Source organism: Sciurus carolinensis, chromosome 18 (assembly GCF_902686445.1).
Source record: "Sciurus carolinensis chromosome 18, mSciCar1.2, whole genome shotgun sequence".
In the NCBI taxonomy this organism is placed as follows: domain Eukaryota; kingdom Metazoa; phylum Chordata; class Mammalia; order Rodentia; family Sciuridae; genus Sciurus; species Sciurus carolinensis.
This window is the reverse complement of record NC_062230.1, coordinates 19,386,827-19,412,519: the sequence shown is the minus strand read 5'-3', so window position 1 is coordinate 19,412,519 and position 25,693 is coordinate 19,386,827. Positions and strand designations below refer to the sequence as shown.

Below are 25,693 nucleotides of genomic sequence, written 5' to 3'. Positions count from 1 at the left end.
AGTATAAACTAGGTGCAGTGGCACATGTCTGTAATCTCAGTGATTAGGGAACTTGAGGTAGGAGGATGAAAGTGTTTGAGGCCAGCCTTTCCAATTTAGGGAGGCCCTAAACAACTTAGCCAGACTCTCTACAAATTAAAAAAAATTAAGGGCTGGAAATGTAGCTTAGTGGTAAAGCACCCCTGGGTTCAATCCCCTGGTACAAAAAAAAAAAAAAAAAAACCAAAAGAGAAAAGGGCTGAGGATGTAGTTCAATCCCAGTACTGCAAAATTAATTAATTAAATTTAAAAAATTAAAAGATAAGTATTTTATGAATCATTTAGTGGACCAAGATTTTTCTTAATGAATGCATGTCACTTGACCTCAACCCATGCATATTCTTCTTTTGAGGATAAAAATGGTCTTAACATTGGTTAGTGGGATGGTTTGTGTGTCTTTGTATTAGAACTTGATTAATCTTTGAAAACTTGTTTCCTGGCTCAATGAATCTTCCAGGCTCACCTTAAATGGATTTAGCTTTCTCCTTAATCAGAAGAAGTTCCTTTTACAGAACATAATCTGGGTGCTAAAGGGCACTGATAAACAAAATTTATCATAATAATATGTAATAGTGAAGTAACAGTGAAGTCCTTTTTGTTCTGTGAAATGGTTGTCATCATTTTTACATTTCTCTGATTATTCACGAGAGTGACTTTTATTTATTTATTTATTTATTTATATTTATTTTTTCAGCACTGGGGATTGAACCCAGGGCCTCAAACATGATAGGCAAGTGCTCTACTACTGAGCTATACCCTTAGCCCAAGTATGATTTAAAATTTTTTTTAATTTTTAGTCATAGATAGACACAATACCTTTATTTTATTTATTTATTTTTACGTGGTGCTGAGTATTGGTCAGTGCCTCACTTGTGCTAGGCTCCCAAGTGGGAGAGACCTTTTTTAAAATTAATTTTATTGGCATATTACAATTACACATACCAGTGGGTTTCATCGTGTCACATCTGTACGTGTACATAACAGAATTTGGTCAATTCAGTTCCCCAGTACCTCCCCTCTCCCTCACAGCCTCCTTCCTGCTTGTCCTCTTCCTTTACTGATCTCCCTTCTATTCTCATGAGATTCCCCCCTTTTCTTCTCTCTAGCTGTCATATATAAGAGAAAACCTACAACCCTTGACCATCTTTTCAATATATTTATTGGACCCTGGAGTTTCCTTGTCCCCCAACTACTTTTTCCTATTCTTCCTCTATTTTTTTGTTGTTGTTGTTGAATTTTTTTTTTTTTTTTGCTTTTATACATAATGCTGTGATGATTATCTGTGCACATGCATTCTTGATTCATTTGATTCATTCCTTAGGGTGAACTTTTAAAAGTGGAATTTCTGATGCAATGATATTTTAAAAATTAAAAATTTTAATGTTCATTATTTATCTATTTGTTTATTTTGGGTGCCAGTAAACCAAGAAGTGCTTAACTACTAAACTACATTCCTAGCTCTTTTTATTTTTTGAGACAGGGTCTCACAAATTGATGAGGCTGGCCTCTAACTGGCAATCCTCCTGCTTCAGCCTCCCAAGCCCCTGGGATTACAGGATTGTGCTACCGTGCCCTGCAATATTTTTTAAGAAAAGTTTTTCAAAAAGCCAATCAAAAAGATCATACATATTTACCAGTCCCTGTGGCTGCATGAAAGTGCCTAACTTCCCATACCCTTCCTAGAACAGGGTGTCTTTAAAAATTTCTTACAGGGTTTTCAGATGTTTTTGACTGTTGTGTTTGCTTAAGATGTGCTGAATTCAACCTATGAAGGTTCTGGAATTGGCTGTGTTCTCAAGAGTTCCTTGCCCTCTCAGAGCGGAGACAGGTGTTCTAGCAGTTTCCACCCTCTCCTAGCCCTGTGCAACCTCAGACACTCTACAGTTGCCCACTGGTGGCTCCTTCCAGAGGTCCCTTCCCCTGGAAGAATTATTTGGTAAATCTGGAAAACCAACCTCCAGATTCCATTTCTCCTTAAAGATCTCAATCTTCAATCATCTCTCCCCTATACTACAGCAATCACTTTTGAATCTCACTCCCATAGTCCATTCTCAATGCAGTGTATCTGGTCTTTGCTCAACTCTGTTGCTACACTTATAATTTGAACCAAAACTCTTTAGCTTGGTCTTCAAAGCCCTCTCCTTTCAGATCTCATCTCCTGCTGCTCCCCTGTACCATACAGTGTCCTGATTAAATCATGTCAGGATAGGCTGGATGCAGTACTTACCTCTGCTGAGAATGCTTTCCCCCCAAAGCATCTCTGTTCAAATGTTGCACTAGAGAGGCCTTCCCAGACAACTTTGTTCCTGCCTCTTACCTCTTCTCCTCTACATGATTTTTCTTTTTGTGGTACTAGGAATTGAACCTAGGGATGCTTTTACTACTGAGCCACATTCCAAGCCCCCCCCCCCTGCCCCTTTTTAAATTTTGAGACAGAGTCTCACTAAATTACTGAGTCTGTCCTCAAACTTGCAATCCTTCTGCTTCAGCCTCCTAAACTGCTGGGATTACAGGGATATGCCCCCACACCTGTCTTATTTTTCATTTTGAGATGGAGTCTCACTAATTTGCAGACACTGGCCTTGAATTTGCGATCTTCCTGTTTCAAATTCCGAGTTGGTGGGATTCCAGGTGGAAGCCACTGTGCCCAGCTCTCTACCACCCCTGGCTTAAATTTCTTCATAATACATATTACCCATTGATATTTTATACTGTTGTTTATGTTTGTTCTTTATTTTCCCCTACCAGGAACATAAACTTGATAAAAACTGGAACTTTGAGTTTTTTGTTTTCCCAATATTATCTCCCCAGTGCCTAGGACAATGCCTGGAACACAGTAGACCTAAACTTGATAGGTACAGCAGTTAAGAGCACAAATCAGTCTTTCTGTCCCCGTTTTCCTTTCCACGTGTAGAATTTGGGACAAGATACTTGGGCATCCTTTTTACCATCTGTAAAAGGCAGATGATAATCTACTTAATAGAGTTATTGTGAGAACTAAAATCATTTATATAGAAAAAGGTTGGTGTCCCCCATGGGTGGCACATGCCTGTAATCCCAGCAACCAGGGAGGCTGAGGTAGGAGGATCACAAGATCAAAGACAGCCTCAGGAATTTAGAGAGGCCCTAAGCAATTTAGGGAGACCCCATCTCAAAAGAAAAACTAAAAAGGTCGGGTATGTGGCTCAGAGGTTAAGTACCCCTGGGTTCAATCCTCAATACCCCCCCAAAAAAGGTTAGTGCTTGCTGTTTGTCATTATTTTGTGAGTGAATTTAACACATACAAATTATTGCTTTCATTTACACATAACAGGCATCAACCAAGCCCTAGCTACGGATGTTTTCAATGTGCCTGGCACTCCCTCAGACAATGGGTGTAGGTCCCTGTACTGATATGAACAAGACAGATGTGAACTCAAGGGATTATTTCTAGCATTGTTCAAGTGCTGAGAAGCAAAAAAGCACAATGTTAAAGAAGACTTAATGTAGTCTAAGGGCAGAGAAGGCTGCTGGAGGTAGTGGGACTTAGACCCTGGGACTAAGGATGTGTGGGTTTTAACTAGGTGGTGGGAAATAAAGAAGCAGCATGAAAAAGCCCAGAGTGGAGAAAGAGTCAGTAAAGAAAATGGATGAAGCATAGAGGGCTGGGAGCAATGAGGCTGGAGAATTGGGCAGAGGCTCACCATACTCGGTGTTGGGGGTCTTAGAAAAAATTTTCTTGAGAGGCAGGAAAAGACTTGAAGTAGAGTGACTGTTACATTTGCAGAACTAACATTAGTTAGAACTAAGACTTCCTTGGTTGTTGTATGGAGAAACCTTCGGGTCTCTGTTCAGCTGCCACCTCCCAGAAACTGTTTTGTCTCCGATAGCATCGCCCCTGCCCACTCCAACAGCTTTATGATGTTATGCATCCTCATCAGTCCTGATATTATGTTACACTCTCACATGCTTGTTCTGTTTCACCCCTTGGAATGAAAACCCCACAGGAACTGGGGACTTTGGTGGGTGGGAGAGACTGGCCACCAGATCAATTAGGAGGCTGCTAAAGACTGCCAAGGACCAAGAATGCTTACTTGCCAAGAGGGTTAGAAGCAGCTAACCGAATGGAAGAGCAAGGAGCTACAAAACTCAATTCATCTAGAAGCTTTATTTATATAATACTTTACATAAGACTGAGGAAACAGCAAGTATTCATATGAAAAAATGGGTGGAGGAGGCAGAGGCCAGGGCTAATGTTCTCACCAGTCAGTTCTTTATTATAAATCATTGAAGGGTTAGGATTTAGGGGGGCTGGTAAGAAAATGGATAGTATGGAGAAATTTAAGATTTATTTAAGATTTAAAGATTTAAGATTTAAGATTTTATTTAAGATGCTGGCTAGGCACAGTGGTGCCCACCTGTAATCCCAGGGACTTGGGAGACTGAGGCAAGATTATTGCAAGTTCAAGGCCAGCCTCAGCAACTTAGTGAGGCCCTTAGCAACTTAGTGAGACAGTCTCAAAATAAAAAATAAAAAAAGCTGGGGACATAGCTCAGTGGCAGTGTCCCTGTGTTCAATCCCCAGTAAAACACACACACACACACACACACACACACACACACACACACAAGTGCTTGCCTAGCAAGTGTGAAAACCTGGGTTCAATTCCCAGCACAGCAAAAAATGAGACAAAACAAAACCAAAGAAAAAAGGGAGATATAATTGACAAAGCTAGGTGCCTGGATGATGGGAGTTAGAGTGAAAGGGAAAAATCTTTTTTTTTTTTTTTTGGTACCGGGATTTGAACCCATGAACACTTAAACATTGAGCTGCTGCATTCCCAGCACTTTTTACTTCTTATTTTGAAACAGGGTCTCACTAAGTTGCTTAGGGCCTTGATAAACTGCTGAGGCTGGTCTCTAATTTGCAATCCTCCTGTCTCAGTTTCCCAAGTCACTGGGATTACAGGTGTGTGCCATCCTGCCTGGCCATTTCTAGCTTTTCTAGTTATGCGTAACTGGGTGAATGCTGGAGAAGAGGTGAGGAGGAACAGGTTTTATGTTTCAGATCATGAGTTCACATTTGGACATGTGAATCAAAGGCTCTTAAGTGGCCACCTGTAGGAGGAATATGGGAGAGAGAGGGGAACCCAAGTTTAAAAAAAACACTGAACAATTTTAATCTTTATCTGATGATTCAAGACATTTCAGAATTTTTCACTGACTCTAGGTCACCATTACAAACCTCATTTTCACTATGCCCAGTGAAGCATGGGTATATCAGGGAACCCAGTCCTAAGCTAGGGATAATTCTTGGGAATCTTTTGCTTAAGAGATGGTAATTAGAATGCACAAGAATAAAATGATAAATTATGGGAGACTTAGAGATTAGTGTTCTTTTCTTCTGAGATGTTTTTAGACAAATTACAAGCAATGCTTCCATGCAAATGCTTTCCGGTTACAACCTGGCTTCCCTACCTCACCTAGATGTTTTTTATACCTCCTAGTCATTTCTAGCTCATTAATGAAGGGTCCATGTGAGCATCCTGGAAACTTAAGCTTCATTAGTTTCAGGCTATTTACCTCTGTCCTTGAGAACACATTGGATGAGAGATGTCAGCTGAGGGAAGAATTCTTAGGCACTCCAACAACTGACAGCAGGGTCCAAGGGAAGCGTCCTGTAAGAGAGACTTGGAAGGAATAGCCAGGAAAGTAGGAGGAGCTTGAGAAAAGCCGGTTTCAGAGAAGGGGAATGCTTTCAAAACCTCATCATTACCAAGTTCTAATTCCTCCTCCTCTCTCTTTTCCCCATCTCCACTGCCACCTCCTGGTGAAAGGCTTCCATTACACTGGGTGATGCTCACTCCCTACACCAACCTTCTCCAGCCTTGAGGTATCCAGGTATTCTTAAAACCATCCTGTTAGATTAGTCTTTGTAAAGCGGAGCTTTAACCATGCCAATCCCCTGCTCAACAACTTTCAGTATTTCTTTCTCATTCCAAAAGGCTCATACCTAACCTATGCATGTGGATCCAAGTGACTTCGCTAATACCTTACTGAATATCCAACCCAACCTTTGCTGAGTTCCTTAACAACTCTTCTCCTGAGGTAGCAGACCATTCTGTCATGATTCTTATCAAGCTCAAGGCTCATCCTGCAATGAGAACAAGTTTTTTCTTTGAACTGGGGTCTTGTTATGTTGCTGGTCTCCAACTCTTGGGCTCAAGTGATTCTCCGGCCCCAGCTTCCTGGGTAGATGGGACTATAGGCGTGCGCCGTCACACCCCGAAAGATGAAATTCTTGAGAGCAAATACTGTGCGATCTTCCTTCATGTCTATGTCAGTGCACTCTGTAGGGAGTCTGACATGAAGTGGGGTAGAGAAAATGCTGTTCAGGAGGGTGTACTCCCGGACATCAGCAAATTCCACTGCTTTCAAGAGTCAGACAGATATGATAAATGTGTTAAGTGGCCCAGTGCAAAGGAATTGGGAATGGTGAGGTGCAAGTGAGTTAGAGATTCATTCTCCTCCTGGATCTTCTGCTAATACCAAGAACATTTAAACACTGTGTAGCAGGCTGGGGATGTGGCTCAGTGGTTACATGCCCCTGGGTTCAATCCCCAGTACTGCAAAACACACAAATTACTATTTAAAGCATACAGACTGTAAGTTTGAGACTGTGAAATATAGGTTCTAAAAACGTTCTGCATTGGGGTGATTCTTTACAGATTTCAAATAATTTTACATCAGGGACTCTATCCCCATGTTTCAGATGAGGAAACTGAGGTTCAGAGAAGAGAAGTGAATTGTTCAAGGTTATATAACAAGAAATTAGTAGCACAAAGCTAAGTCCAACTCACTCAGACTCTGCCTGACCTCCTTCCTCTCTTACAAGGGTGATGGGAAGAGGTCTATAAAGATGGGCATTGCTGGGGATGTAGCTTAGTGGTAGTGTGTGCGAGAAGCCCTGGGTTCAAGCCCCAGTGCTCCTCACATCTAAAAACAAAAAACAAAAAACAAACTGGTATCATTCACTTTTCATTAATCTAAAACATCTGTAAATATGGGACCAATAAGACCTTCTTCACAGGGAAGGGCTAAACTGTATAAAAGGGAAGAGCAGAATAAATTTTTTTAGGGCTTTCTAACCTGGTCTCTTAAGGTGGACTTCAGGTAGTAAAATTTCGTGAGATCAAGAGCATCGTTGCTTGGCTACAGGTGTTGGCTTTGGGCTCTGTCACTGTGGTTAACCTCTGAGCCTCAATTCATTTGTAAAATGGAGAACTGTTTTAAGAAATGTTGCTATTAAAGAGTCGAAGTACAAAATAGTTTCACTTGAAGGTAGCTGTTGTACTATTCTGGGGTGAGTGTATCAGATTCTCAAAGAGTTCTGAACCTAGAAAGTTTGCGAACAAACTTTGTGACATAGGTGTTTGGGAGCTATCGGTAAACCTCACATTTAAGGAACGGCTCTGTAAAAGTAGGCTTCCACAGAAGTTGGGAGGCCCTGGTTTCACTAACTTGCTGGGTGGAGTGTTTTTTAAAAAAAGGTGATGGGTGGAGGCGATGGTGATCTGAGTTGGAAGTCGCAAGGTAGCCTGAGACAGCTTCAGCAGCGAGAATTAAGACGCTCTGATAAATACCGGCCAGCGCGGAGCCCCGGGAGGACTACATCTCCCAGAGTGCTTTGCGCACCAGGCTGCGCCCTACGCTAGAGAACGCGAGCCTTCTCGTTCCCCCAACCTCCAGTTACTGTGTCTCGCGAGAGGACGGGCCGCGCCAGCGGTAGCGATAGCGAGCAGTGGTGGTTGTGGTGGTGGTGGTGGCGGCCGAGACGGCGGCGGCCATTTTGGTGAGGCCTCGGGAGCGGCGGCGGCGGCGGTTCGCTGGGAATAGCGTCTCTTTTTTTTTCCAACCCACTGCTGACATCTCTGTGCTGTGAGAAGAGGCAGCAGAGACTAGCGGTGGCAGGAGCCGCGGTCCCCAAGGGAATTTAAAGGCTGTGAAGGCGGCGGCCAAGAGGGGGCCCTCCCCCCTCCTCGGCGGGAGGGGGGTGGTGCACACGCCCCCGAGGACGCAGGTAAGGAGAGGGAGACAAGATGGCGGACGCTCCGCAGTTCCCCCTCCCCTGATGGGTGACTGCGCGCGCATCTTTCCGCCACCGCCTCCCTCCCACCTTCCCGGGGTGCTGCGCGCGCACCTTCAGCCGGGGCCCCGGGGCCGGTGCGCGAGGCTGTCGGCGCGCGCCCATAGAGACAGACTGAGGGGGCCAGTCCGGCCAGCACTGGGCCCCAGCGCGTCTCTTCTCCTCTCCCGCCCTTCTGCGCACGCGTGCCTGAGCGAACAAGCCCTGAGAGGACGGACCCAGGTGCGCTCCTGCCCGCCCACCAACCCTAGTGCCCCCTCAGGGGCGCGCGGGAAGAGGAAGGGGGGCGTGGGACGAGTAGTCGGGGCGCGCGACCACCATATCCAGTCATTGGATCAAGGCTTGGTGGCACGAACCCTCCCACCTCTTAGCTTTTCGCAGTCTATTGATTGGGGGGGGGGCTCCCTGACGGGCGTGGACCAGGGACTTTCCAGTCTTGCGACCCTTGTGTGCGTGGGTTTGGGTTCTGGCGGGAGCCCCCGGGCGGTGCGCGCTGCCGGCTCACTCCGCCTCCAGGCGCGCACGCGCGGGCCCCTCCCCCAGTCTGGCGCGCACGTTGGGTGGGGTGGGAGTCTAGGAGGGGGCGGGCCTATCGGTGCTAGTGGCAACTTGGGCAGAGGTCAGGGGTCACGCTGGGTCAGTCTTCTGGGAGGGGTTGGGAGACGGTAATGAACACTGGGGTCAAGAGTTCAGGCTTCTTGGAGTCTGGTTAACTTGGGTCCTGGGAATCTGTTGTGGAGGAGGAACTGAATCAAAGGAGGCACCATGGTTAAGGAATTTCCTTAAACACTAATGGGGATACACTTCCGGGCCTTTTGTGGGTTAACCTTGCCAGTTTCCGGAGCATGGTTCTTCATTGTGGGCCTTCCTCACATCTTACTGCTCCTTAGTGCCTTGCTATAGTTCTTGGGTCTGGGGAAGTGTCTAATGGCCCAGGTGTGAGATTCAGGGTTTGTCCTAAATACTGAGTAGGTCTTATGACCAGCACGTTTGCTTGCTCTTACTGGGAATTCCATTCTTTTTCCTGGCTGTTCAGTCCACTGAAAAAACAAGTAGGCTGCTAGGCAGCCAGCATCCTTTTGAGCTTCTGAATGTGACAGCTAGTTTTGTTTGCTTTCATTCTGTGGTTGGAACCTTTTGCATTTAAGCTATTTTTAATTGTTATTTTTAATTTTTCATTAGTTGTTGATGAACCTTTATTTACTTATCTGTATGTGGTGTGAACCCAGTGCCTCGTGCATGGTAGGCAAATGCTCTACCTCTGAGCCACAATCCCAGCTCTACATTTAAGCCTTTTAACTTTTTTTTTTTTTTTTTTTTGCTTTTGCTTTACTACTTCCCTGTTCCTACTCCCCAGCCAGAATTTATTCCCTAAGGAATTCTGTTTTTATGAAACATAATTTGCTTTTGTTTTTCTAAAATGTGAGTTTTTCCTACTACTGGGACAACTGATTTGGGTATATTTAAAAATCCCAAAAAGCTGGAATAAGTAATAAGATTTTGGAGGAAGTTGGCAAATGTAAATTGTTTCCTCACTGCTACTGTTCTCCCCTTCTACTTTAGGTGTGATTCCCCTCAGTACGGCGGCACCGTGGAAGTGCAGACTTTCACAGGGGGTGTGGTCTCAGCTCACACAGGTGAGGGTTTCAGATACCATTTTGTGTACGGTGCTGACCGGAAGAAATGTGTGAGATAACGAAAGAAATTATAGGTTAATACTTGTGAATTTTTGCTCTGAAGAACTATGGGAATATTTGCATGTGAATTTTCTTTAGAGTTTGATGATAGTTTGATGATAACAGCAGAACTGGGGCTATGGATAGAGGAAGATCTGGTCACCCAGTTCTATCAGTGAGAGTAGCAAGTTCTCCATGGTTTTGGCATGAGACAATTTGGTTTTAATTTTCCGCTTCCTTAATGTATGACCTTATTCAAGTCATTTGATCTGTATCCTCATTTCTTAATTTTTGAAATAGAGATAGGATTGGAATATAACTTCCATTTAGGTCAGGGATCTTTTCTCTATGACTTTGTTCTCAGTTCTTAGTGTATAGAAGGAAATAAACATGGCACCTGATTCATAAGGGAGATATGAAGATTTTAGAACACATTAAAAATGCTTTTTAAAATATCTGACACATAAATAGCAAATGTTTAAGAAATATAAACCGTAAAGACTGTTTATTGTTAATGTTTTCCTAGCTTTTAAATGGGTTTTTAAAATTTCCTTATCTCTCTTTTACTGAACTTTAGGTGCTCCAGAGGCTGGTGGACCTGAGCGGAGACTGGGACGCCCTGGTGGGCCCCGGGCCCTGGAAGGTGGGTCCCGGTGGCCGGTGGCCCAGAATGAGGCCAGCTCCCAGCATGCCCTGCAGCCGGACGCCAGCCCCTCGGCGTGCAGCAGTGGTGATAACGACCCAGTCATTCTTCAGGCATCCAACAAGGAGCCTGGGAGTGGGACCATGCAGAGCAGCCCCTCCTCTGCTCATGCTCAGCTCCCAATCCTACAGACACAGGTTTGAAAGTGGAGAGGGTTCCTTTTCTGCTTCTGCTTTGTGGACTGCTGGCTTTGAGGCAGAAGAAATGTGGCAGATCCTAGCTACCCAAATAGCTGAGTCTGGAGAATCTTTAGTGCTCACTCAGGTGGACTGGGCTGTAGTTTGTCAGTCCTGTTGGATACTCACATTCTAGTTGACATAAATGCCGTATTGATCTCCAAGAGTACAGAGCTCCTTGCTGCCTTAAAAAGGTTGAATTAGACCAGGTTGGAAATGGAGGTTGGGCCACGAGCTTCTAAGACTATGCTTTACCAATGATTTGACCTCTTTGGGAACTGGAAGAGAGTGAAACTTTATGTATGGCATTCACTTTTTTAGGATAAGAAACGAATGTGTAGGGTAGGAAAAGAGCATTACCTTTTTTTTTTTTTTTTTTTTTTTTTTTTTTTTTAGTATTTTCTAGTTGTAGATGGACACAATACCTCCATTTTATCCACTTATTTCTACGTGGTGCTGAGGATTGAACCGAGTGCCACACACATGGTAGGCAAGTGCTCCACTACAACCCCAGCCCCCAGGAGTCATTACTTTTGAAATTCACTAGTTCTCAGTTTATGAACAGTAGGTTTTTTGTTCGTTTGTTTGTTTGTTTTTTCCTTTTCTTTCTTTTGGTACTGGGGATTGAACCATGGGCATTTAACCACAGCCACATCCCCAGACCTTTTTTTTACATTTTATTTAGAGATGGTCTTGTTAAGTTGCTGAGGCTGGCATTGAACTTGAAGTACTCCTGTCTCAGCCTCCTGAGTTGCTGGAATTACAGGCGTGTGTTACCATGCTCAACCTTTTTTTTTTTTTTTTTTAAACCAGTAGGTTTTTGATGTGTATGGATTTGGTATTTTTTTCTTTCTTTTAAATAACTTTATTTTTGTATGTGGTGCTGTGGATTGAACCCAGTGCCTCACAGGTGCTAGGCAAGTGCTCTACAACTGAGCCATAATCCCAGCCTGGATTTGGTATTCTTTAGCATTTCTTTAGCAATTGGGAAAATGTGTCACTTAGCTGAGGTAAGAATTTGGTGTACTGTGAGACTTGTGTGTTGGAGTGAAATTTTATGAGTTCCCTGAGAATTCATAATTTACTGGAACTTTTATTTTCTACTTCTTGTGCGTTACCTTGTAAAGTAATATGTAGACGTTTGATAGCAGTATCTATCTCCAGCTCCACTCAGTCCTTCACTCAATCCCCGGTGTGAAGAGTTTTAGGTGCTTTTTTTCTGGTGGCTCTTGAGTTTAGTGGTAGCCCAGATTTTTTGCATAGGATTTTAAAATTGCTACCACCATCTTGAGCACCTTGTTAAACTTCATCTTAATTGTTTATTTTTAAATGAAATTGATATCTTATTCCAGAGTTTTATATGAAAATAAGATGGAATAATACACTTAAAACACTTACCATGGTGCATTCATTTTCTTCATCATTTTTCCCTTTTCTAGATGGTGTCGGACGGCATGACAGGCAGCAATCCTGTGTCCCCTGCCTCATCTAGTTCCCCAGCCTCTAGTGGGGCAGGCGGCATCTCCCCCCAGCACATAGCTCAAGATTCTTCTCTGGATGGACCTCCAGGCCCCCCAGATGGTGCCACAGTGCCCTTGGAGGGGCTCAGTTTACCCCAGTCTGTTGACCTGGCTAACAAGGGCCCCAAGTGGGAAAAGAGCCATGCTGAAATTGCAGAGCAGGCTAAGCATGTATGTATTGGGAAGACTCACAAGAATTTTTGGGAGTCTTTTCTTAGTTTCCATGTCCCGTGGGTATGTTATGTGTCTGTTTCTTGTCATTAATTTAGTATATTTATATTATCTTGAGCAAATTGCTTGAGCTTGAAATCAAAGCCACATTTTCCTTTTTTTGTCCTCACTTTCTTGCTCATGCTGACCTTGAACTTGTGATCCTCCTGCCTCAGCCTTCTCAATAGCTACAATTGCAACCATGCACCCAGCTGTCTGTTGTGAGATTTACTGTGGAATTTTTCTTTCTTTTTTTTTTTTTTTTTGTACTAGGGATTGAATCCAGGGGTGCTTAAACACTGAGCCACATTGCCAGACCTTTTTTATATTTTATTTAGACACGAGATCTCACTGAGTCACTTAGGGCCTCACTAAGTTTCTGAGGCAGGCTTTGAACTAGCAATCCTGCCTCAACCTCCTTTTATTTTTGAACAGAGCTGGGGATTGAACCCAGGGTTTCATGAGTACTAGACAAGTACTCTACTACTCAACTATACCCTAGCTCAGTCATGTGGTTTGAATTAAAGAAAGAATTAGACATGAAAGTGCTTTGTAAATGGTGAGGCTCTTAAGATTCTTAAGATTCACTGATTTCTACTTATTGTTTCTATATTGCTACCTGTTATATTTGTATGTGGTCCCTGGATCAACATAATTTGGGAATTTGTTAGAGATGCAAATTTTTTTTTTCTTCCCCTACCTACCCATTTAAAACTCTTGGAGTAGGGCCCAGTAATCGGTTTTATAATGCTCTACAGTGATTCTGATGCGTGCTCCAATATGAAAACTATTGGGGTAATATCCATATTTTTCTTGTTGGTTCCTTCACTATCAGGCCATTTATAAAGCTCTTTGTTTCATCTCCGACTGTTGTTTTATTTGATTTTATTAGTAGAATACAGAATTCAGCTGTTAGGAATTTTTTTAAGCCGCCTCTTCTAAGACATATTTGAGGTGGTTTTATTCACTATCTTACTACAAATTTAATCAATGTAGAAATTTTAATAATGATGACTACCTCACTATTTCTGTTATACCTAACCACTGTTAATTTTTTCATGTGTAACTTTTCAAAGTATTTTTCACATTTACTTTTTTTTTTTCTCCTTGAGTGGTGTTACAGAGCAAACCCAGGGCCTTGCATGTGCTAGGCAATTGCTCTACTACTGAACTACATTTCCCCAGAATGAGTTATTTTTTTTTAGTCTTCGATGGACCTAATATTTGCTCACACATGGTGCTGAGAATTGAACCCAGGGTCTCACACATACTAGGCAGGTGCTCTACCACTGAGCCATAACCCCAGCCAGAATGAATGTTTTTAATACAGAAACATGATTGTGTAAATTGGGCTGTATAGCATATTTTGAAGCTTAATACAACTTGAACATACCCTGAGGAAATAGAATTCTATAGTAATAAAGAGCCCTTGTATCTAGAGTTAAGAAGGAAGCAGCCAGGCATGGTCCTGCAGCCTGTAATCCCAGCTACTCAGGAGGCAGAAATGGCAGGATTGCAAGTTTGAGGCTGGTTTCAGCAACTTTGACTCTTATCTCAAAAAAGAAAAAAGACTTGGAAGTGGGTATTGTTTAGTGGTCCCTGGATTCAATTTACAGTACCAAAAAAGAGAGAGAGAGAGAGAGAGAGAAGGAAATATACTCTGTGCTTGGGATATGGTTTTTCAAGTCTCACCTGTGTCCACAGAGTATGGAGATTGTGTGAAAGAATGGAAATCACATGAAATGTTGTCTGTAGTCCTTAGACTTATTTTTGGTTCCCAACTCTTACAACTTTCTGGTATGATTTCAGACAAATTAAAATCTTGCTGATCTTTTTTCCCTCTCATCTGAAGAGAAGATTGGTATATGGACAAAATATAAGCATAGCATACTCAGCCTAGTCAGTGCTCAGCATTTCAGCCATGGTAATGAGATGGCCTGTATATCTAGGAGCTGTTGACCTAACTCTCCCTCATTAGGAAGCTGAAATTGAGACTCGGATTGCTGAGCTGCGGAAAGAAGGTTTCTGGTCACTGAAGAGGTTGCCTAAGGTGCCAGAGCCCCCTCGCCCCAAAGGCCACTGGGACTATCTTTGTGAGGAGATGCAGTGGCTCTCTGCTGACTTTGCTCAGGAGCGCCGATGGAAACGGGGTGTGGCCCGTAAGGTATGTCCTCAATGACTTTTACCTTCCATTTATTCAGATGTGCTTTTCCTTAATGGGTGGGTTAGTTGGAAGGAAACCAAACAGAATGGTGTAGACCTTTTTTGATGAAAGCCTAACATCCCATATTTCTTTTTTTTTTTTTTTTTTGGTGCTGGGGATTGAACCCAGGGCCTTGTGCATGCGAGGCAAGCACTCTACCAACTGAGCTATATCCCCAGCCCCCATCCCATATTTCTTGACCTTTGATTTTGGTTGGGTGAGTATGGAGGTTTGGCTTTGAGTGTTATCTTTTTTTTTTTTTTTTTTTTTTTTTTTTGTTGATGAAACCTTTATTTTATTTATTTATTTATATGTGGTGCTGAGAATCAAACCTAGTACCTCACATGTGCTAGGCAAGTGCTCTACCACTGAGCTACAAACCAGCCCCTTTGAGTGTTTTCACTCTGGGTCTTTATTCTTAGGTGGTGCGCATGGTGATCCGGCACCACGAGGAGCAGCGGCAGAAAGAGGAACGGGCTCGGAGGGAAGAGCAGGCAAAGTTGCGCCGAATTGCTTCCACCATGGCCAAGGATGTCAGACAGTTCTGGAGCAACGTGGAGAAGGTAAGTGATGGGAATTGGAAAAAAGGAAATGGCCCTGGATCAGATTGAAGGATGGTAAGGTAGTAGGAATGATGAAAACTTCTCCTTGAGGGAATGGATATTCTAATTTCAAGGAACTAATGACATTTCTCTTTGTGTGTTGGACCTTTCTGGCATTGAGTGCTGTGAAGAAGAAGGAATTATAGTGGCAAAATAAGGTCCATGCCTCTGGGGATTGTTAACAGGACTCCTTGGCCCCTCTGGCCCATTTGTTCTTTGAAAGGCTTATAGTGTTCTATTACTTTCATTTTCTCCTCCTCCTATTTTTTTTTTTTTTTTTTTTAAAGATAAGTTCTGTGCTTGCCTTGCAAGCACAAGGCCCTGGGTTCAAATCCCCAGCACCGCAAAAAAAAAAAAAAAAAAAAAAAAGATAAGTTCTAGCTAAGTTGCTGAGGCTGAACTGGACCTTGAACTTTGAATCCTCCTAGTATTTGGAATTACAGGCATGTACCACCACACTTGGCTAGCATGGTTTTTCTAAAATACATTTGTGTCATTTACTTGCTTATTTTGCTTGAATACCATTAAATTCCTATTGCTTGTGTATTAAGTTATAAATACTTCTCAAGTTCTATTTTCCCTCAATATCCACAGTGAATTGGTTCAAGAAATCCCTGGTGGGCACCAAAATCTGGGAATGCTCAAGTCCCATATGTAAAAGGCCATATAGTATTTGTATATAACCTACCCACATTTCATATCCATTAAAAAAACTTCAGGTTGCTTGTAATAAGTAGTATAACATAAATGCTCCGTAAATAGTTGTTATAATGTATTCATAAATACTATATAAATAGTTGTTACAATATATCATTCAGAGAGTAGCAATGAAGACAAATGTACAAATTCAGAATTCAGTACTTGCCCAGTTTTGTTTAGATGGGGGTCTCACTATGTTGTACAGGGTGGTCTTGAACTTATGGGTTCATATGTTCCTTTCATCTCAGCCACCCAGGAGCTGGGACTACAGACATGTGCCATCACTGTCTGACTGCAGTACCCCCTATCACTGAGCTACATCCCCATTCCTTTATTTTCTTTTTTGAGACAGGTTTCACTGAGTTGCTGAGGTTGGCCTAGAAGTTGCAATCCTCCTGCCTCAACCTCCCAAGTAGCTAGGATTTCAAGCATGCAACACCATGCCTGACTTTTTTTTTTTTTCCCCCTTTGGTGCTGGGGAATTAAACTTAAGGTTTTGGTCTTGTGCATGCTAAGTTCTTGCTCTGCTACTGAATTGTGCCTGTGGTTTTTTGTTTTTTGTTTTTCTCTTTAGGCAATCACCATTAATTATATTTTTACCTTATGCAAAATTATTTTGTAACACTTTTCAGAAACATATCTATTTCTAATTGTATCAATTTTTTTCAACTCCAGTGTGAACAAGGACATAACATACAAATTTATTTTAAATAAGTTAAGAATCAGAATTAAATTGATAAATGAAGTCATCTGTTGAAAAAATGTTATTTGACATCCATTTTGGAGAAATATTATCTCAAACTAAAAAAGCAGAAGAATATCATTTGCCAGTATTTTTAAAAATCATGTCCAGATACAAATTAGTTTTAAAGTTCCTCTCTTACAGCATTGCAGAACTCACTCTGAAGGAATTTACAAAGGACTCTTTGTAAAGCCTGAAGTTTCTGTGGTGGTACCTTTCCACTCCTTTGTAGTTTTTCCAACAATTCAATTGCTCTACAGATATCCCTCTCCAGGCATACAGTTTCCCCCCAGTGTCGCCATCTTCTCCCTTAGCAATACGGAATGACAGGAAGTGACCTGTGGTGCTTTTTTTTGAATCTTTTTTTCATGTGAGGTGAATGCACCTTCCTGGCCATTTTACACATGGTCTTTCTGCTGCTGGGAATGCTTTTCTCATTTGTACTTAGGTGACATCCACTTTTTTCCCCCCTTTCCATTCTATTCTGGGATTGAACACAGGGCTTTTTGCATGCTGGGCACGTGCTCTATCACTGAGGTACCACAGCCCACATATTTTTTAAGATCCAGCTCCAGAGTCATCTGTAAATCATCCCAAGCTGATGAAAGCTAAATTCTTGTATTCGCTTTATTCCCTTTATGCTTTCCTTAGAAGCATCCTATTAAATCATAAGGCCCTCCAGGTTATTTAGGATTTTTTTTTTTTTTTTGTGGTTTTAGGGGTCAAACACAGGGCTTTGTGCATCCTCGGCAAGTAGACTACCACTGAGTTATACATCTCAAACCTCCTAAAGGTTATTTAGTTCTTCTTGAGCAGTCAGTCTGGGATAGAGGATGCTTTCGTACATTTTAGGTAAAAGAGTATATACATGGTTATTTTTGTGAGCACTACCTTTCATGATGGTGGCAGGTGGTGCAATTCAAGCAGCAGTCCCGACTTGAGGAAAAGCGCAAAAAAGCCTTGGACCTCCACCTGGACTTCATTGTTGGACAAACTGAAAAGTATTCAGATCTTCTGTCTCAGAGCCTCAACCAACCACTAGCCTCCAGCAAAGCTGGCTCTTCCCCTTGCCTTGGCTCTTCCTCAGCTGCCTCCAGTCCTCCACCCCCTGCCTCCCGGCTGGATGATGAAGGTGTGTGTTCTCTTTGGCCCTGTTACTCTTCGCTTCATACCCTTTCCAGAGCTGAAAAACCCACCCTGTGGCTTGCAGGGCCCGTGGACTTTGTGACCTTGTTCTCCTGCTATAGATGGGGACTTCCAACCCCAAGAGGAGGAGGAGGAAGATGATGAGGAGACCATTGAGGTTGAAGAACAACAGGAAGGCAATGATGCAGAGACCCAGAGGCGTGAGATTGAGCTGCTTCGACGTGAGGGAGAACTGCCACTGGAAGAGCTACTCCGTTCCCTCCCCCCTCAACTGCTGGGAGGGTCTTCTAGCCCCTTTCAAACACCCTCCTCTCATGATAGTGACACACGAGATGGGCCTGAAGAAAGTATTGAAGAGGAACCTTCTCAGGTGTTGGAGGTATAGGCACAGGAGGTGAAAGGGAGGGTTCAAAGTAGAAGCAGAGGGAAGGGTTCAGGTCTGAGTCCTGGGCTGTGAGGTTGGTTGTGTTTTCAAGAGTCTTTCCTGGTTAAAGACAGTTGAGTTCTCATTTAGGGATGACCGGAGAAGAATCTGGGTTTTCAGCAAGTTTCAGTCTACAGTTGGCAGTTTCTATGCTATGGTGAAAAGAATTTACTTTAAATTATAGTGTGATCTTATTTTGGCCATTCCTTGCCACTTCTGAGAAATGAGCTTAATACTTTCTAGTTTGTAAGTTGAGTGTTGGGATGGTCATCTTGAAGTCTTTTTGGACCCATGTGCCTGTGTGCTGTGTTTGTCCATATGTCCATTTGTTGGGAGCTGTTATTTCCTAGCACTTTCACAGATCCTCCCCTAGCAGTGGGGCCAGGATTTGGTAGCTGGTGCTGAGAGAAAACCCTTGATTGCATCCTTGCCCCTGGTATTGTAGCAGTGGCAGCTGTTACTCTTTGGAACAGGGATCATTTTGGGATGTCTTACTCAACATTGTGCCTTCCTCTTGCTCCTCTAACCTCAGGTCCTCCTTTTCATCCACTCAGGTGAAGCCCCCACCTTCCTCTGTCACACAGCACAACAAACAGCCTTGGCATCCTGATGAAGATGATGAAGAGTTTACTGCTAATGAAGATGAAGGTCAGAGGCCTGTTCTCTTTATCCTATTGCCCCTTACCCCTTGAATTAATTGTTTGGACCTAACCTTTCAGACTTTTTCACTTGTTCTCTTGAACTCCTGTGTCTCTTTCTTGATCCTGCTTCATTTTGTCTCCTAGCGGAGGATGAAGAGGACACTATAGCCGCTGAGGAGCAGTTGGAAGGGGAGGTGGATCATGCCATGGAGCTGAGCGAGTTGGCTCGAGAAGGTGATAGTCCCCAGATAACTTACTGAGCATCCACTTGAAGTAGTGTGTCTAGAATAGAGAGATGAATAAGATACTTTCTATTTCTCTGGTATAAGTCTAGGCCTAATGGTAAAAGTAGACTTATAAAGGAATTATGAAGTAGAAAGTGATGAATACTTATGATGGAGGTTTGAAATTTGATATTAGAGTTCACTGGAGGGAAGAGCTACTTTAAGAGGATATTAGCTGGTCTGGAGTTGTAACTCAGTGGTAGAGTGCTTGCCTAGTATGCGTGAGGAAGTGGGTTTGATTATTAACACCTCATATAAATAAAGATCCATTGACAATAAAAAATATATATATATATTAAAAAAAAAAAAAGGATATTGGCAATATTTGACCTGAGCTTTGAAAGGAAGGTTTACCAGATTGATAACATTCTTCCCAGAAGAAGGCAGCACCACTGTTGTTGTAGCCCAGGTTGGACTTGGCTTTGGTAGCTGGTACTGCAAGTACACAATAGTTTTCCCCTAGTCTTGAGCCTAGTAATATCTACAGAGATTTAGGTAAAATGAATTGGTAACACTCGAACCCTTTTTCCCCTCCCCTCAAAACAACCAGAAACATACACTTCTTTTTTCCCACCAGGTGAGCTGTCCATGGAGGAGCTATTGCAGCAGTATGCAGGAGCCTATGCCTCTGATGCCTCTGCTCCAGGCTCTGGGAGTAGTGAAGAAGATGATGAAGATGAGGAGGTTGAGGCTAACAGCTCTGACTGTGAACCAGAGGGTGTAACAGAAGCTGAAGAAGCTCCTCAAGAGGATAGTAGCAGTCAGTCAGGTGAAGGTGTGGTCATGAGGCAGGAACTGGGGAGGGCAGGTGTTGGCAGTCACAGTGAGCACTAACCTAAGCCTTGGTCTTGTGATTTAGACTCCCCTGAGGAGCAGAGTGAGGATGAGGAAGATGAGCATTCAGAGGAGGAAGACACAAGTGGGAGTTCAGAATCAGAGGAATCGGAATCTGATGAGTCTGAAGATGCTGGATCACAGAGCCAAGCAGATGAAGAAGAGGAGGAAGATGATGATTTTGGGGTTGAATACTTGCTTGCCCGTGATGAAGAGCAGAGTGAGGCAGATGGAGGCAGTGGGCCTCCTACCCCAGGGCCCACTACCACTCTAGGCCCTAAGAAAGAAATTACTGACATTGCTGCTGCAGCTGAAAGTCTACAGCCCAAGGGTTACACCTTGGCCACCACCCAGGTATCACCAGGCCCATGTTCTGCTTTCTCATATCTTGACTGTGGTTTTCCAATAATAAATTTCTCACTTTGACCATGATGATTCTTTTTGTTTCCCCTCCCTCTCAGGTAAAGACACCTATCCCCCTACTCCTGCGGGGCCAACTCCGGGAGTACCAACATATTGGGCTTGACTGGCTGGTTACTATGTATGAGAAGAAACTTAATGGCATTCTTGCAGATGAGATGGGACTGGGGAAGACCATCCAGACCATCTCCTTGCTTGCCCACTTGGCCTGTGAAAAAGGTAAATAGTAGGTCCCTCTTTGGGCCCTCTTGGCCAACTTAGAGTTTATTTGGTGGTGACTGGACCTGCAGGATGGTGAAGTACTTATTTTCTTACTAATGTCTTTGTAGCTTCCTTAACTCTGGTTGATAACCCTGTAGGGAGAATAGTGTGGGTTCTAGGATTCTTAGGAAGGGCTATTAGGAGAGGGTGGTCAGGGTTCTACCTAAGGAACCAGAACTGTAAACTTACATGTCCTTACTATTGTCTTAATTCTTTTTCTAAACAGGTAACTGGGGGCCCCACTTGATCATTGTTCCTACCAGTGTGATGTTGAACTGGGAGATGGAGTTGAAACGCTGGTGCCCCAGCTTTAAAATCCTTACTTACTATGGAGCCCAGAAAGAAAGGAAGCTCAAGCGGCAGGTTCGATCCTCCATGTGGTTACTTTCTTGCATTGATGCTTCCTACAATGTTGGTCCTTTCCTCAGATAAAATTTTTCTCTCTTCCTGTTGTTCAGTTTTCTTCCAACCTGATTTCTATCCCTTGAGGACCTTAGGTGTCGTCCTTTGCCCTCTTTATTTTCTTTTCATCCCACTATCTACTGCTTTTCTCTTTGATCCCTCAGGGCTGGACCAAGCCCAATGCTTTCCATGTGTGTATCACATCTTACAAGCTGGTGCTGCAGGACCACCAGGCCTTCCGCCGCAAGAACTGGCGCTATCTTATTCTGGATGAGGCTCAAAATATCAAGAACTTCAAGTCCCAGCGCTGGCAGTCACTGCTGAACTTCAATAGGTACAGATTTGAGATGGGCATTGATGAGAGGGTTGGCTTGGCCTGAAGGGTGAAATACTGGGTTGAGGAGTATATTAAGGATGCTTAGAGGTTGGGACTTTGCTGACCATTCTTCTTCTGATTCCCTTTGTCTCTTTGCAGCCAGAGGCGCCTACTCCTTACAGGAACTCCCTTGCAGAATAGCCTCATGGAGCTGTGGTCCTTGATGCACTTTTTGATGCCCCATGTCTTCCAGTCTCATCGTGAATTCAAGGAATGGTTCTCTAACCCCCTAACTGGCATGATTGAGGGCAGCCAAGAGTATAATGAAGGTCTAGTCAAACGCCTCCACAAGGTAGGGCCTGCGGTTGTGGTTAAGGGTATGGGGTATGGTGAAGAGCTAAGGACAATAGCCAGAAAACCCTGGGGGAGAGGGAAATCCATACTAGTCTGAACTTGGTTGTCAAACTCTAATATGATAGTGACTCATTCATTGCCAAATAAATGACCTCACTTGAGTCATCATTCTATTGGTTTTGAGTGGGGATGTTTTTGTCCTTATTTTCCTTGAGTGAAATGATGCTGTTAATCAGGCCCATGCTTGGATTTCTCTATCTGGGTTTCCTCACCTCTGAGTGTTTGGTGTTCTTTCATTCTTGTTTTCATATTTATTCACTCATATTTTCTTTCTTGGTCTGTTGTTTGTGGTTCCTCCTCCTCTTCCCACCTTGTCAACCATGTCTTTCAACATTCTGATCCTTTTCTTTTCAGTCTATATATTTTATATGCATTACCATTACCAAGGCTATGTGATCATAATTCTTCTAACACCTTGGGTTTCTGGATCACTTGACCTGAATTTTGTTTTCTACCTTTATTTAAAAGTTTCTCTCTTTTTTGGGGGAGGGTATTTTGGTGCTGGGGAGTAAACTGAGGGTTTTGTGCATATGAGTCAGATACTCTACCCTAAAAGTTTCTCTTTAATTCATTCTTTTCTTAGTCAAGTCAAATATCTGTGGTCTTACGCCTGTTATTTCTTAGCCAAATATCTCTTAATAATTCTCTGGTCAGTCACATCATTGTTTCGTAAAACTAAGCTACAAATCAAGAAATCTTGGGCTGGGTTTGTGGCTCAGTGGTAGAGTACAGCATGTGTGAGGCACTGGGTTCAATCCTCAGTACCACATAAAAATAATAAAATAAAGGTCCATTGGCAACCAAAAAAATAAAAATAAAAAAAAGTCTTCCTAAGTACTACACTTATTTCATTTTCCTCCCTTCCTTTACTTATTCATGTCACTAGACATGGAAGATTGTGTCCTTTACTAGCTTTTATATACTTATATTAAAGATTTTCTTTTTGGGAACTGTGGGCCTGTCATGTATGATGCCCTGGGTTCGATCCTCAGCACCACATATAAATAAATAAAATAAAGGTCCATTGACAACTTAAAAAATATTTTTAAAAAAATTTTCTTTTTCTATTCTGTGCAAACTATACTTTATTGAACTTGGTGCCTGATGCATGCTGAGTACATTTTGCCACTGAACTACGTCTCAGCCCCAAGGCCACAGTATTTATTCTCAACTTCTCTCCTGGGTTTATTTTTGTAGTCTTGTAAACTTGTAGTCACTCCTTGAAATGTAGTTTTGAGTCATCTCTTGTACAGGTTTGATTTGTTCTCATTGCTTCCTATTTATCTTAGTTTTGGTGTAGTTATCTTTGTCTCCTTCAGTGGATAGTGAGTTCTGTGAGAAGAGGGCTTACTTCAAATTTATCCTTATCTGATTGGTATCTGGCATGCTGCATGACTCCATGATAGGTAGTTGGTTAAGTCAGTACTCACCTGGCATTGGGCCAAGACCCAGCTAGAGGGGCTAGGCTGGGGCTTAGTGCCCACTGTTCTCCTGTCAGCCTCCTGCTTACTTGCTTTAGGTTTTACGGCCTTTTTTGCTGCGCCGAGTTAAGGTGGATGTTGAGAAGCAGATGCCTAAAAAGTATGAGCATGTTATCCGCTGCCGGCTCTCCAAGCGCCAGCGCTGTCTCTATGATGACTTCATGGCACAGACCACGTAAGGAAGGACTAAGGGTGAGCCCTGGGACTCTGGAGTGCAGATGGCTGTCAGAATGTCCTGTTTATTTTTCTTCTATCCAGAACTAAGGAGACACTAGCCACGGGCCATTTCATGAGCGTCATCAACATTTTGATGCAACTGCGAAAAGTCTGCAATCATCCAAATCTGTTTGACCCGCGACCTGTTACCTCCCCCTTCATCACCCCAGGTATCTGCTTCAGCACCGCCTCTCTGGTGCTAAGGGCCACTGATGTCCACCCACTCCAGGTAAGTAGTTGTCCCCCCAAGGTAGTTGGCCCTTAGAATCTCATACCTTTCTTCTTTGGGGTCTGACCTTTTGTATTCTTCCTAATTCCTTCATTTCATCTCCTTTCATTTGTTATCCTTGCTTCATTGTTTTCTAGGCATGTGACTTTCTGTAAATTTATTAATAACCTCTTTGTCTAGTATTTTTTAACCCTTCAAAACAAGGATTATATGCAGTGTGTTTGAGAATTGAGTTAATATTTTTACAAGTGCTAAGATCTATAGGCCTGGCATACTTACAGATATTGTGTAAATGTTTTGTTTTTCCTACTCCTTCCCACTTTTTGACCCAGTTCACCCCACTTCGATTTTTTTGTTGTTACAATGAAATACATTTAACAATTTATTTCTTTTACCCCTTTTTTTTCCCCCAGTGCTGGGGATTGAACCCAGGGCCTTGTGCTTTCAAGGCAAGCACTCTACCAACTGAGCTATATCCCCAGCCCATATTTTACCGTTCTAAATGATATGTTTCAGTGGCATTCAGTACAATTACATTGTTGTGCAGCTATCACCACCATCCATTTCTAGAAATTGTTTCATTTTTCCAAACTGAAATACTCCATACCCATTAAACAATAACAGTCCCTTTCTTCTTTCCAGCCTCTAGCATCCACCATTCTATTCTCTGTTTCTGTGAATTTGACTAGTCAGGGTACCTGATAGAATTGGCAGCCATAAAGTACTCATTCTTTTGGGATTGGTTTGTTTTACTTGGCATGACATCTTTAAGGTTCATCCATGTTGCAGCATGTGTGAAAATTTTCTTCCTTTTTTTAAGACTACATAATATTCCATGTGTGGATATATACTATTTTATATTTATCTGTTTGTCAATGAACACTTGGGTTGTTTGAACCTTTTAACTGTTGTGAATAATGCTGCTATGATTGTGGGTGCACCAGTTCCTGCTTTCAATTTTTAGGGGGTGCATATGACCAAAATGCATATTTTGCATTTTGGTCTCATAATACCAAATTACTGTATCATATGGTAATTCTTATTTCTGATTTTTTTGAGGAATACCCTTACTGTTTTTCCATAGCAACTAGACAAGAGTTCTAATTTCACTGAGCATGGTGGTGCATGCCTGTAATCCCAGTGGCGAGATCCTGTCTCTAAATTAAAAAAAAAAAAAAAAAAAAAAAAAAAAAAAAAAAAAAAAGCTCGGGATGTGGCTCAGTGGTTAATGTACCTATGGGTTCAATTCCTAGTACCAAAAAAAAAAGTTCTAATTTTGCCACGTTTTTCAAAGAATATTTTATAGTTGTAGAGAACACAATACTGCATTTCACTTATTTTTATGTGGTGCTGAGGATCTAACCCAGTGCCTCACAGGTGCTAGGCAAGCACTTTACAACTGAACTACAACCCCAGCACCAAAGAAATTTTTTTTTTTTTTTTTTTTTTTTTTTGGGTGCTGGGGATTGAACCCAGGGTCTTGTGCTTGCAAGGCAAGCACTCTACCGACTGAGCTATCTCCCCAGCCCCCAAAGGATATTTTTTGATAATGACCATATTAGCGTGTGTGAAGTAGTATTTTATTGTGGGGTTTTGGGATTTTTTTTGCAGGGGGGTGGTGGTACCAGGGATTGAACTCAGGGGCAGTTGACCACTGAGCCACATCACCAGCCCTGTTTTGTATTTTATTTAGAGACAGGGTCTCACTGAGTTGCTTAGCGCCTTGCTTTTGTTGAGGCTGGTTTTGAACTCCGGGATCCTCCTGCCTCAGCTTCTCAAGCCACTGGAATTACAGGCATGCACCACTGTGCCCGGCTCATTGTGGTTTTGATTAGCATTTCCCTGATGATTATTGGTGTTCAGTATCTTTTCTTGTATTTATTGGCCATTTGTATTTCTTTGGAGAAATGTCTGTTCAAGACCTTCACTG

General features: G+C 42.6%; 1 protein-coding gene and 1 non-coding gene across 2 annotated transcripts in view; both read left to right on the top strand.

The window, feature by feature from the left end:
* The first annotated feature begins 7,792 nt into the window (after window positions 1-7,792).
* The window catches only part of Srcap (Snf2 related CREBBP activator protein), a 36,388-nt gene continuing 18,487 nt past the window's right edge, over window positions 7,793-25,693 (top strand). Inside the window, 18 exon segments of the mRNA XM_047533369.1 lie at window positions 7,793-8,098; window positions 9,728-9,801; window positions 10,418-10,680; window positions 12,159-12,410; window positions 14,428-14,613; window positions 15,075-15,215; window positions 17,605-17,827; window positions 17,943-18,220; window positions 18,820-18,913; window positions 19,051-19,140; window positions 19,768-19,959; window positions 20,050-20,378; window positions 20,486-20,663; window positions 20,932-21,068; window positions 21,272-21,441; window positions 21,583-21,775; window positions 23,357-23,493; window positions 23,577-23,763. Coding sequence (XP_047389325.1) covers window positions 10,627-10,680; window positions 12,159-12,410; window positions 14,428-14,613; window positions 15,075-15,215; window positions 17,605-17,827; window positions 17,943-18,220; window positions 18,820-18,913; window positions 19,051-19,140; window positions 19,768-19,959; window positions 20,050-20,378; window positions 20,486-20,663; window positions 20,932-21,068; window positions 21,272-21,441; window positions 21,583-21,775; window positions 23,357-23,493; window positions 23,577-23,763 — 2,841 coding nt within the window. The 5' untranslated portion in view covers window positions 7,793-8,098; window positions 9,728-9,801; window positions 10,418-10,626.
* LOC124970846 (small nucleolar RNA SNORA30/SNORA37 family) lies at window positions 18,612-18,740 on the top strand. Its single transcript, XR_007106217.1, has one exon. It is a non-coding gene; the product is annotated as a small nucleolar RNA SNORA30/SNORA37 family (small nucleolar RNA).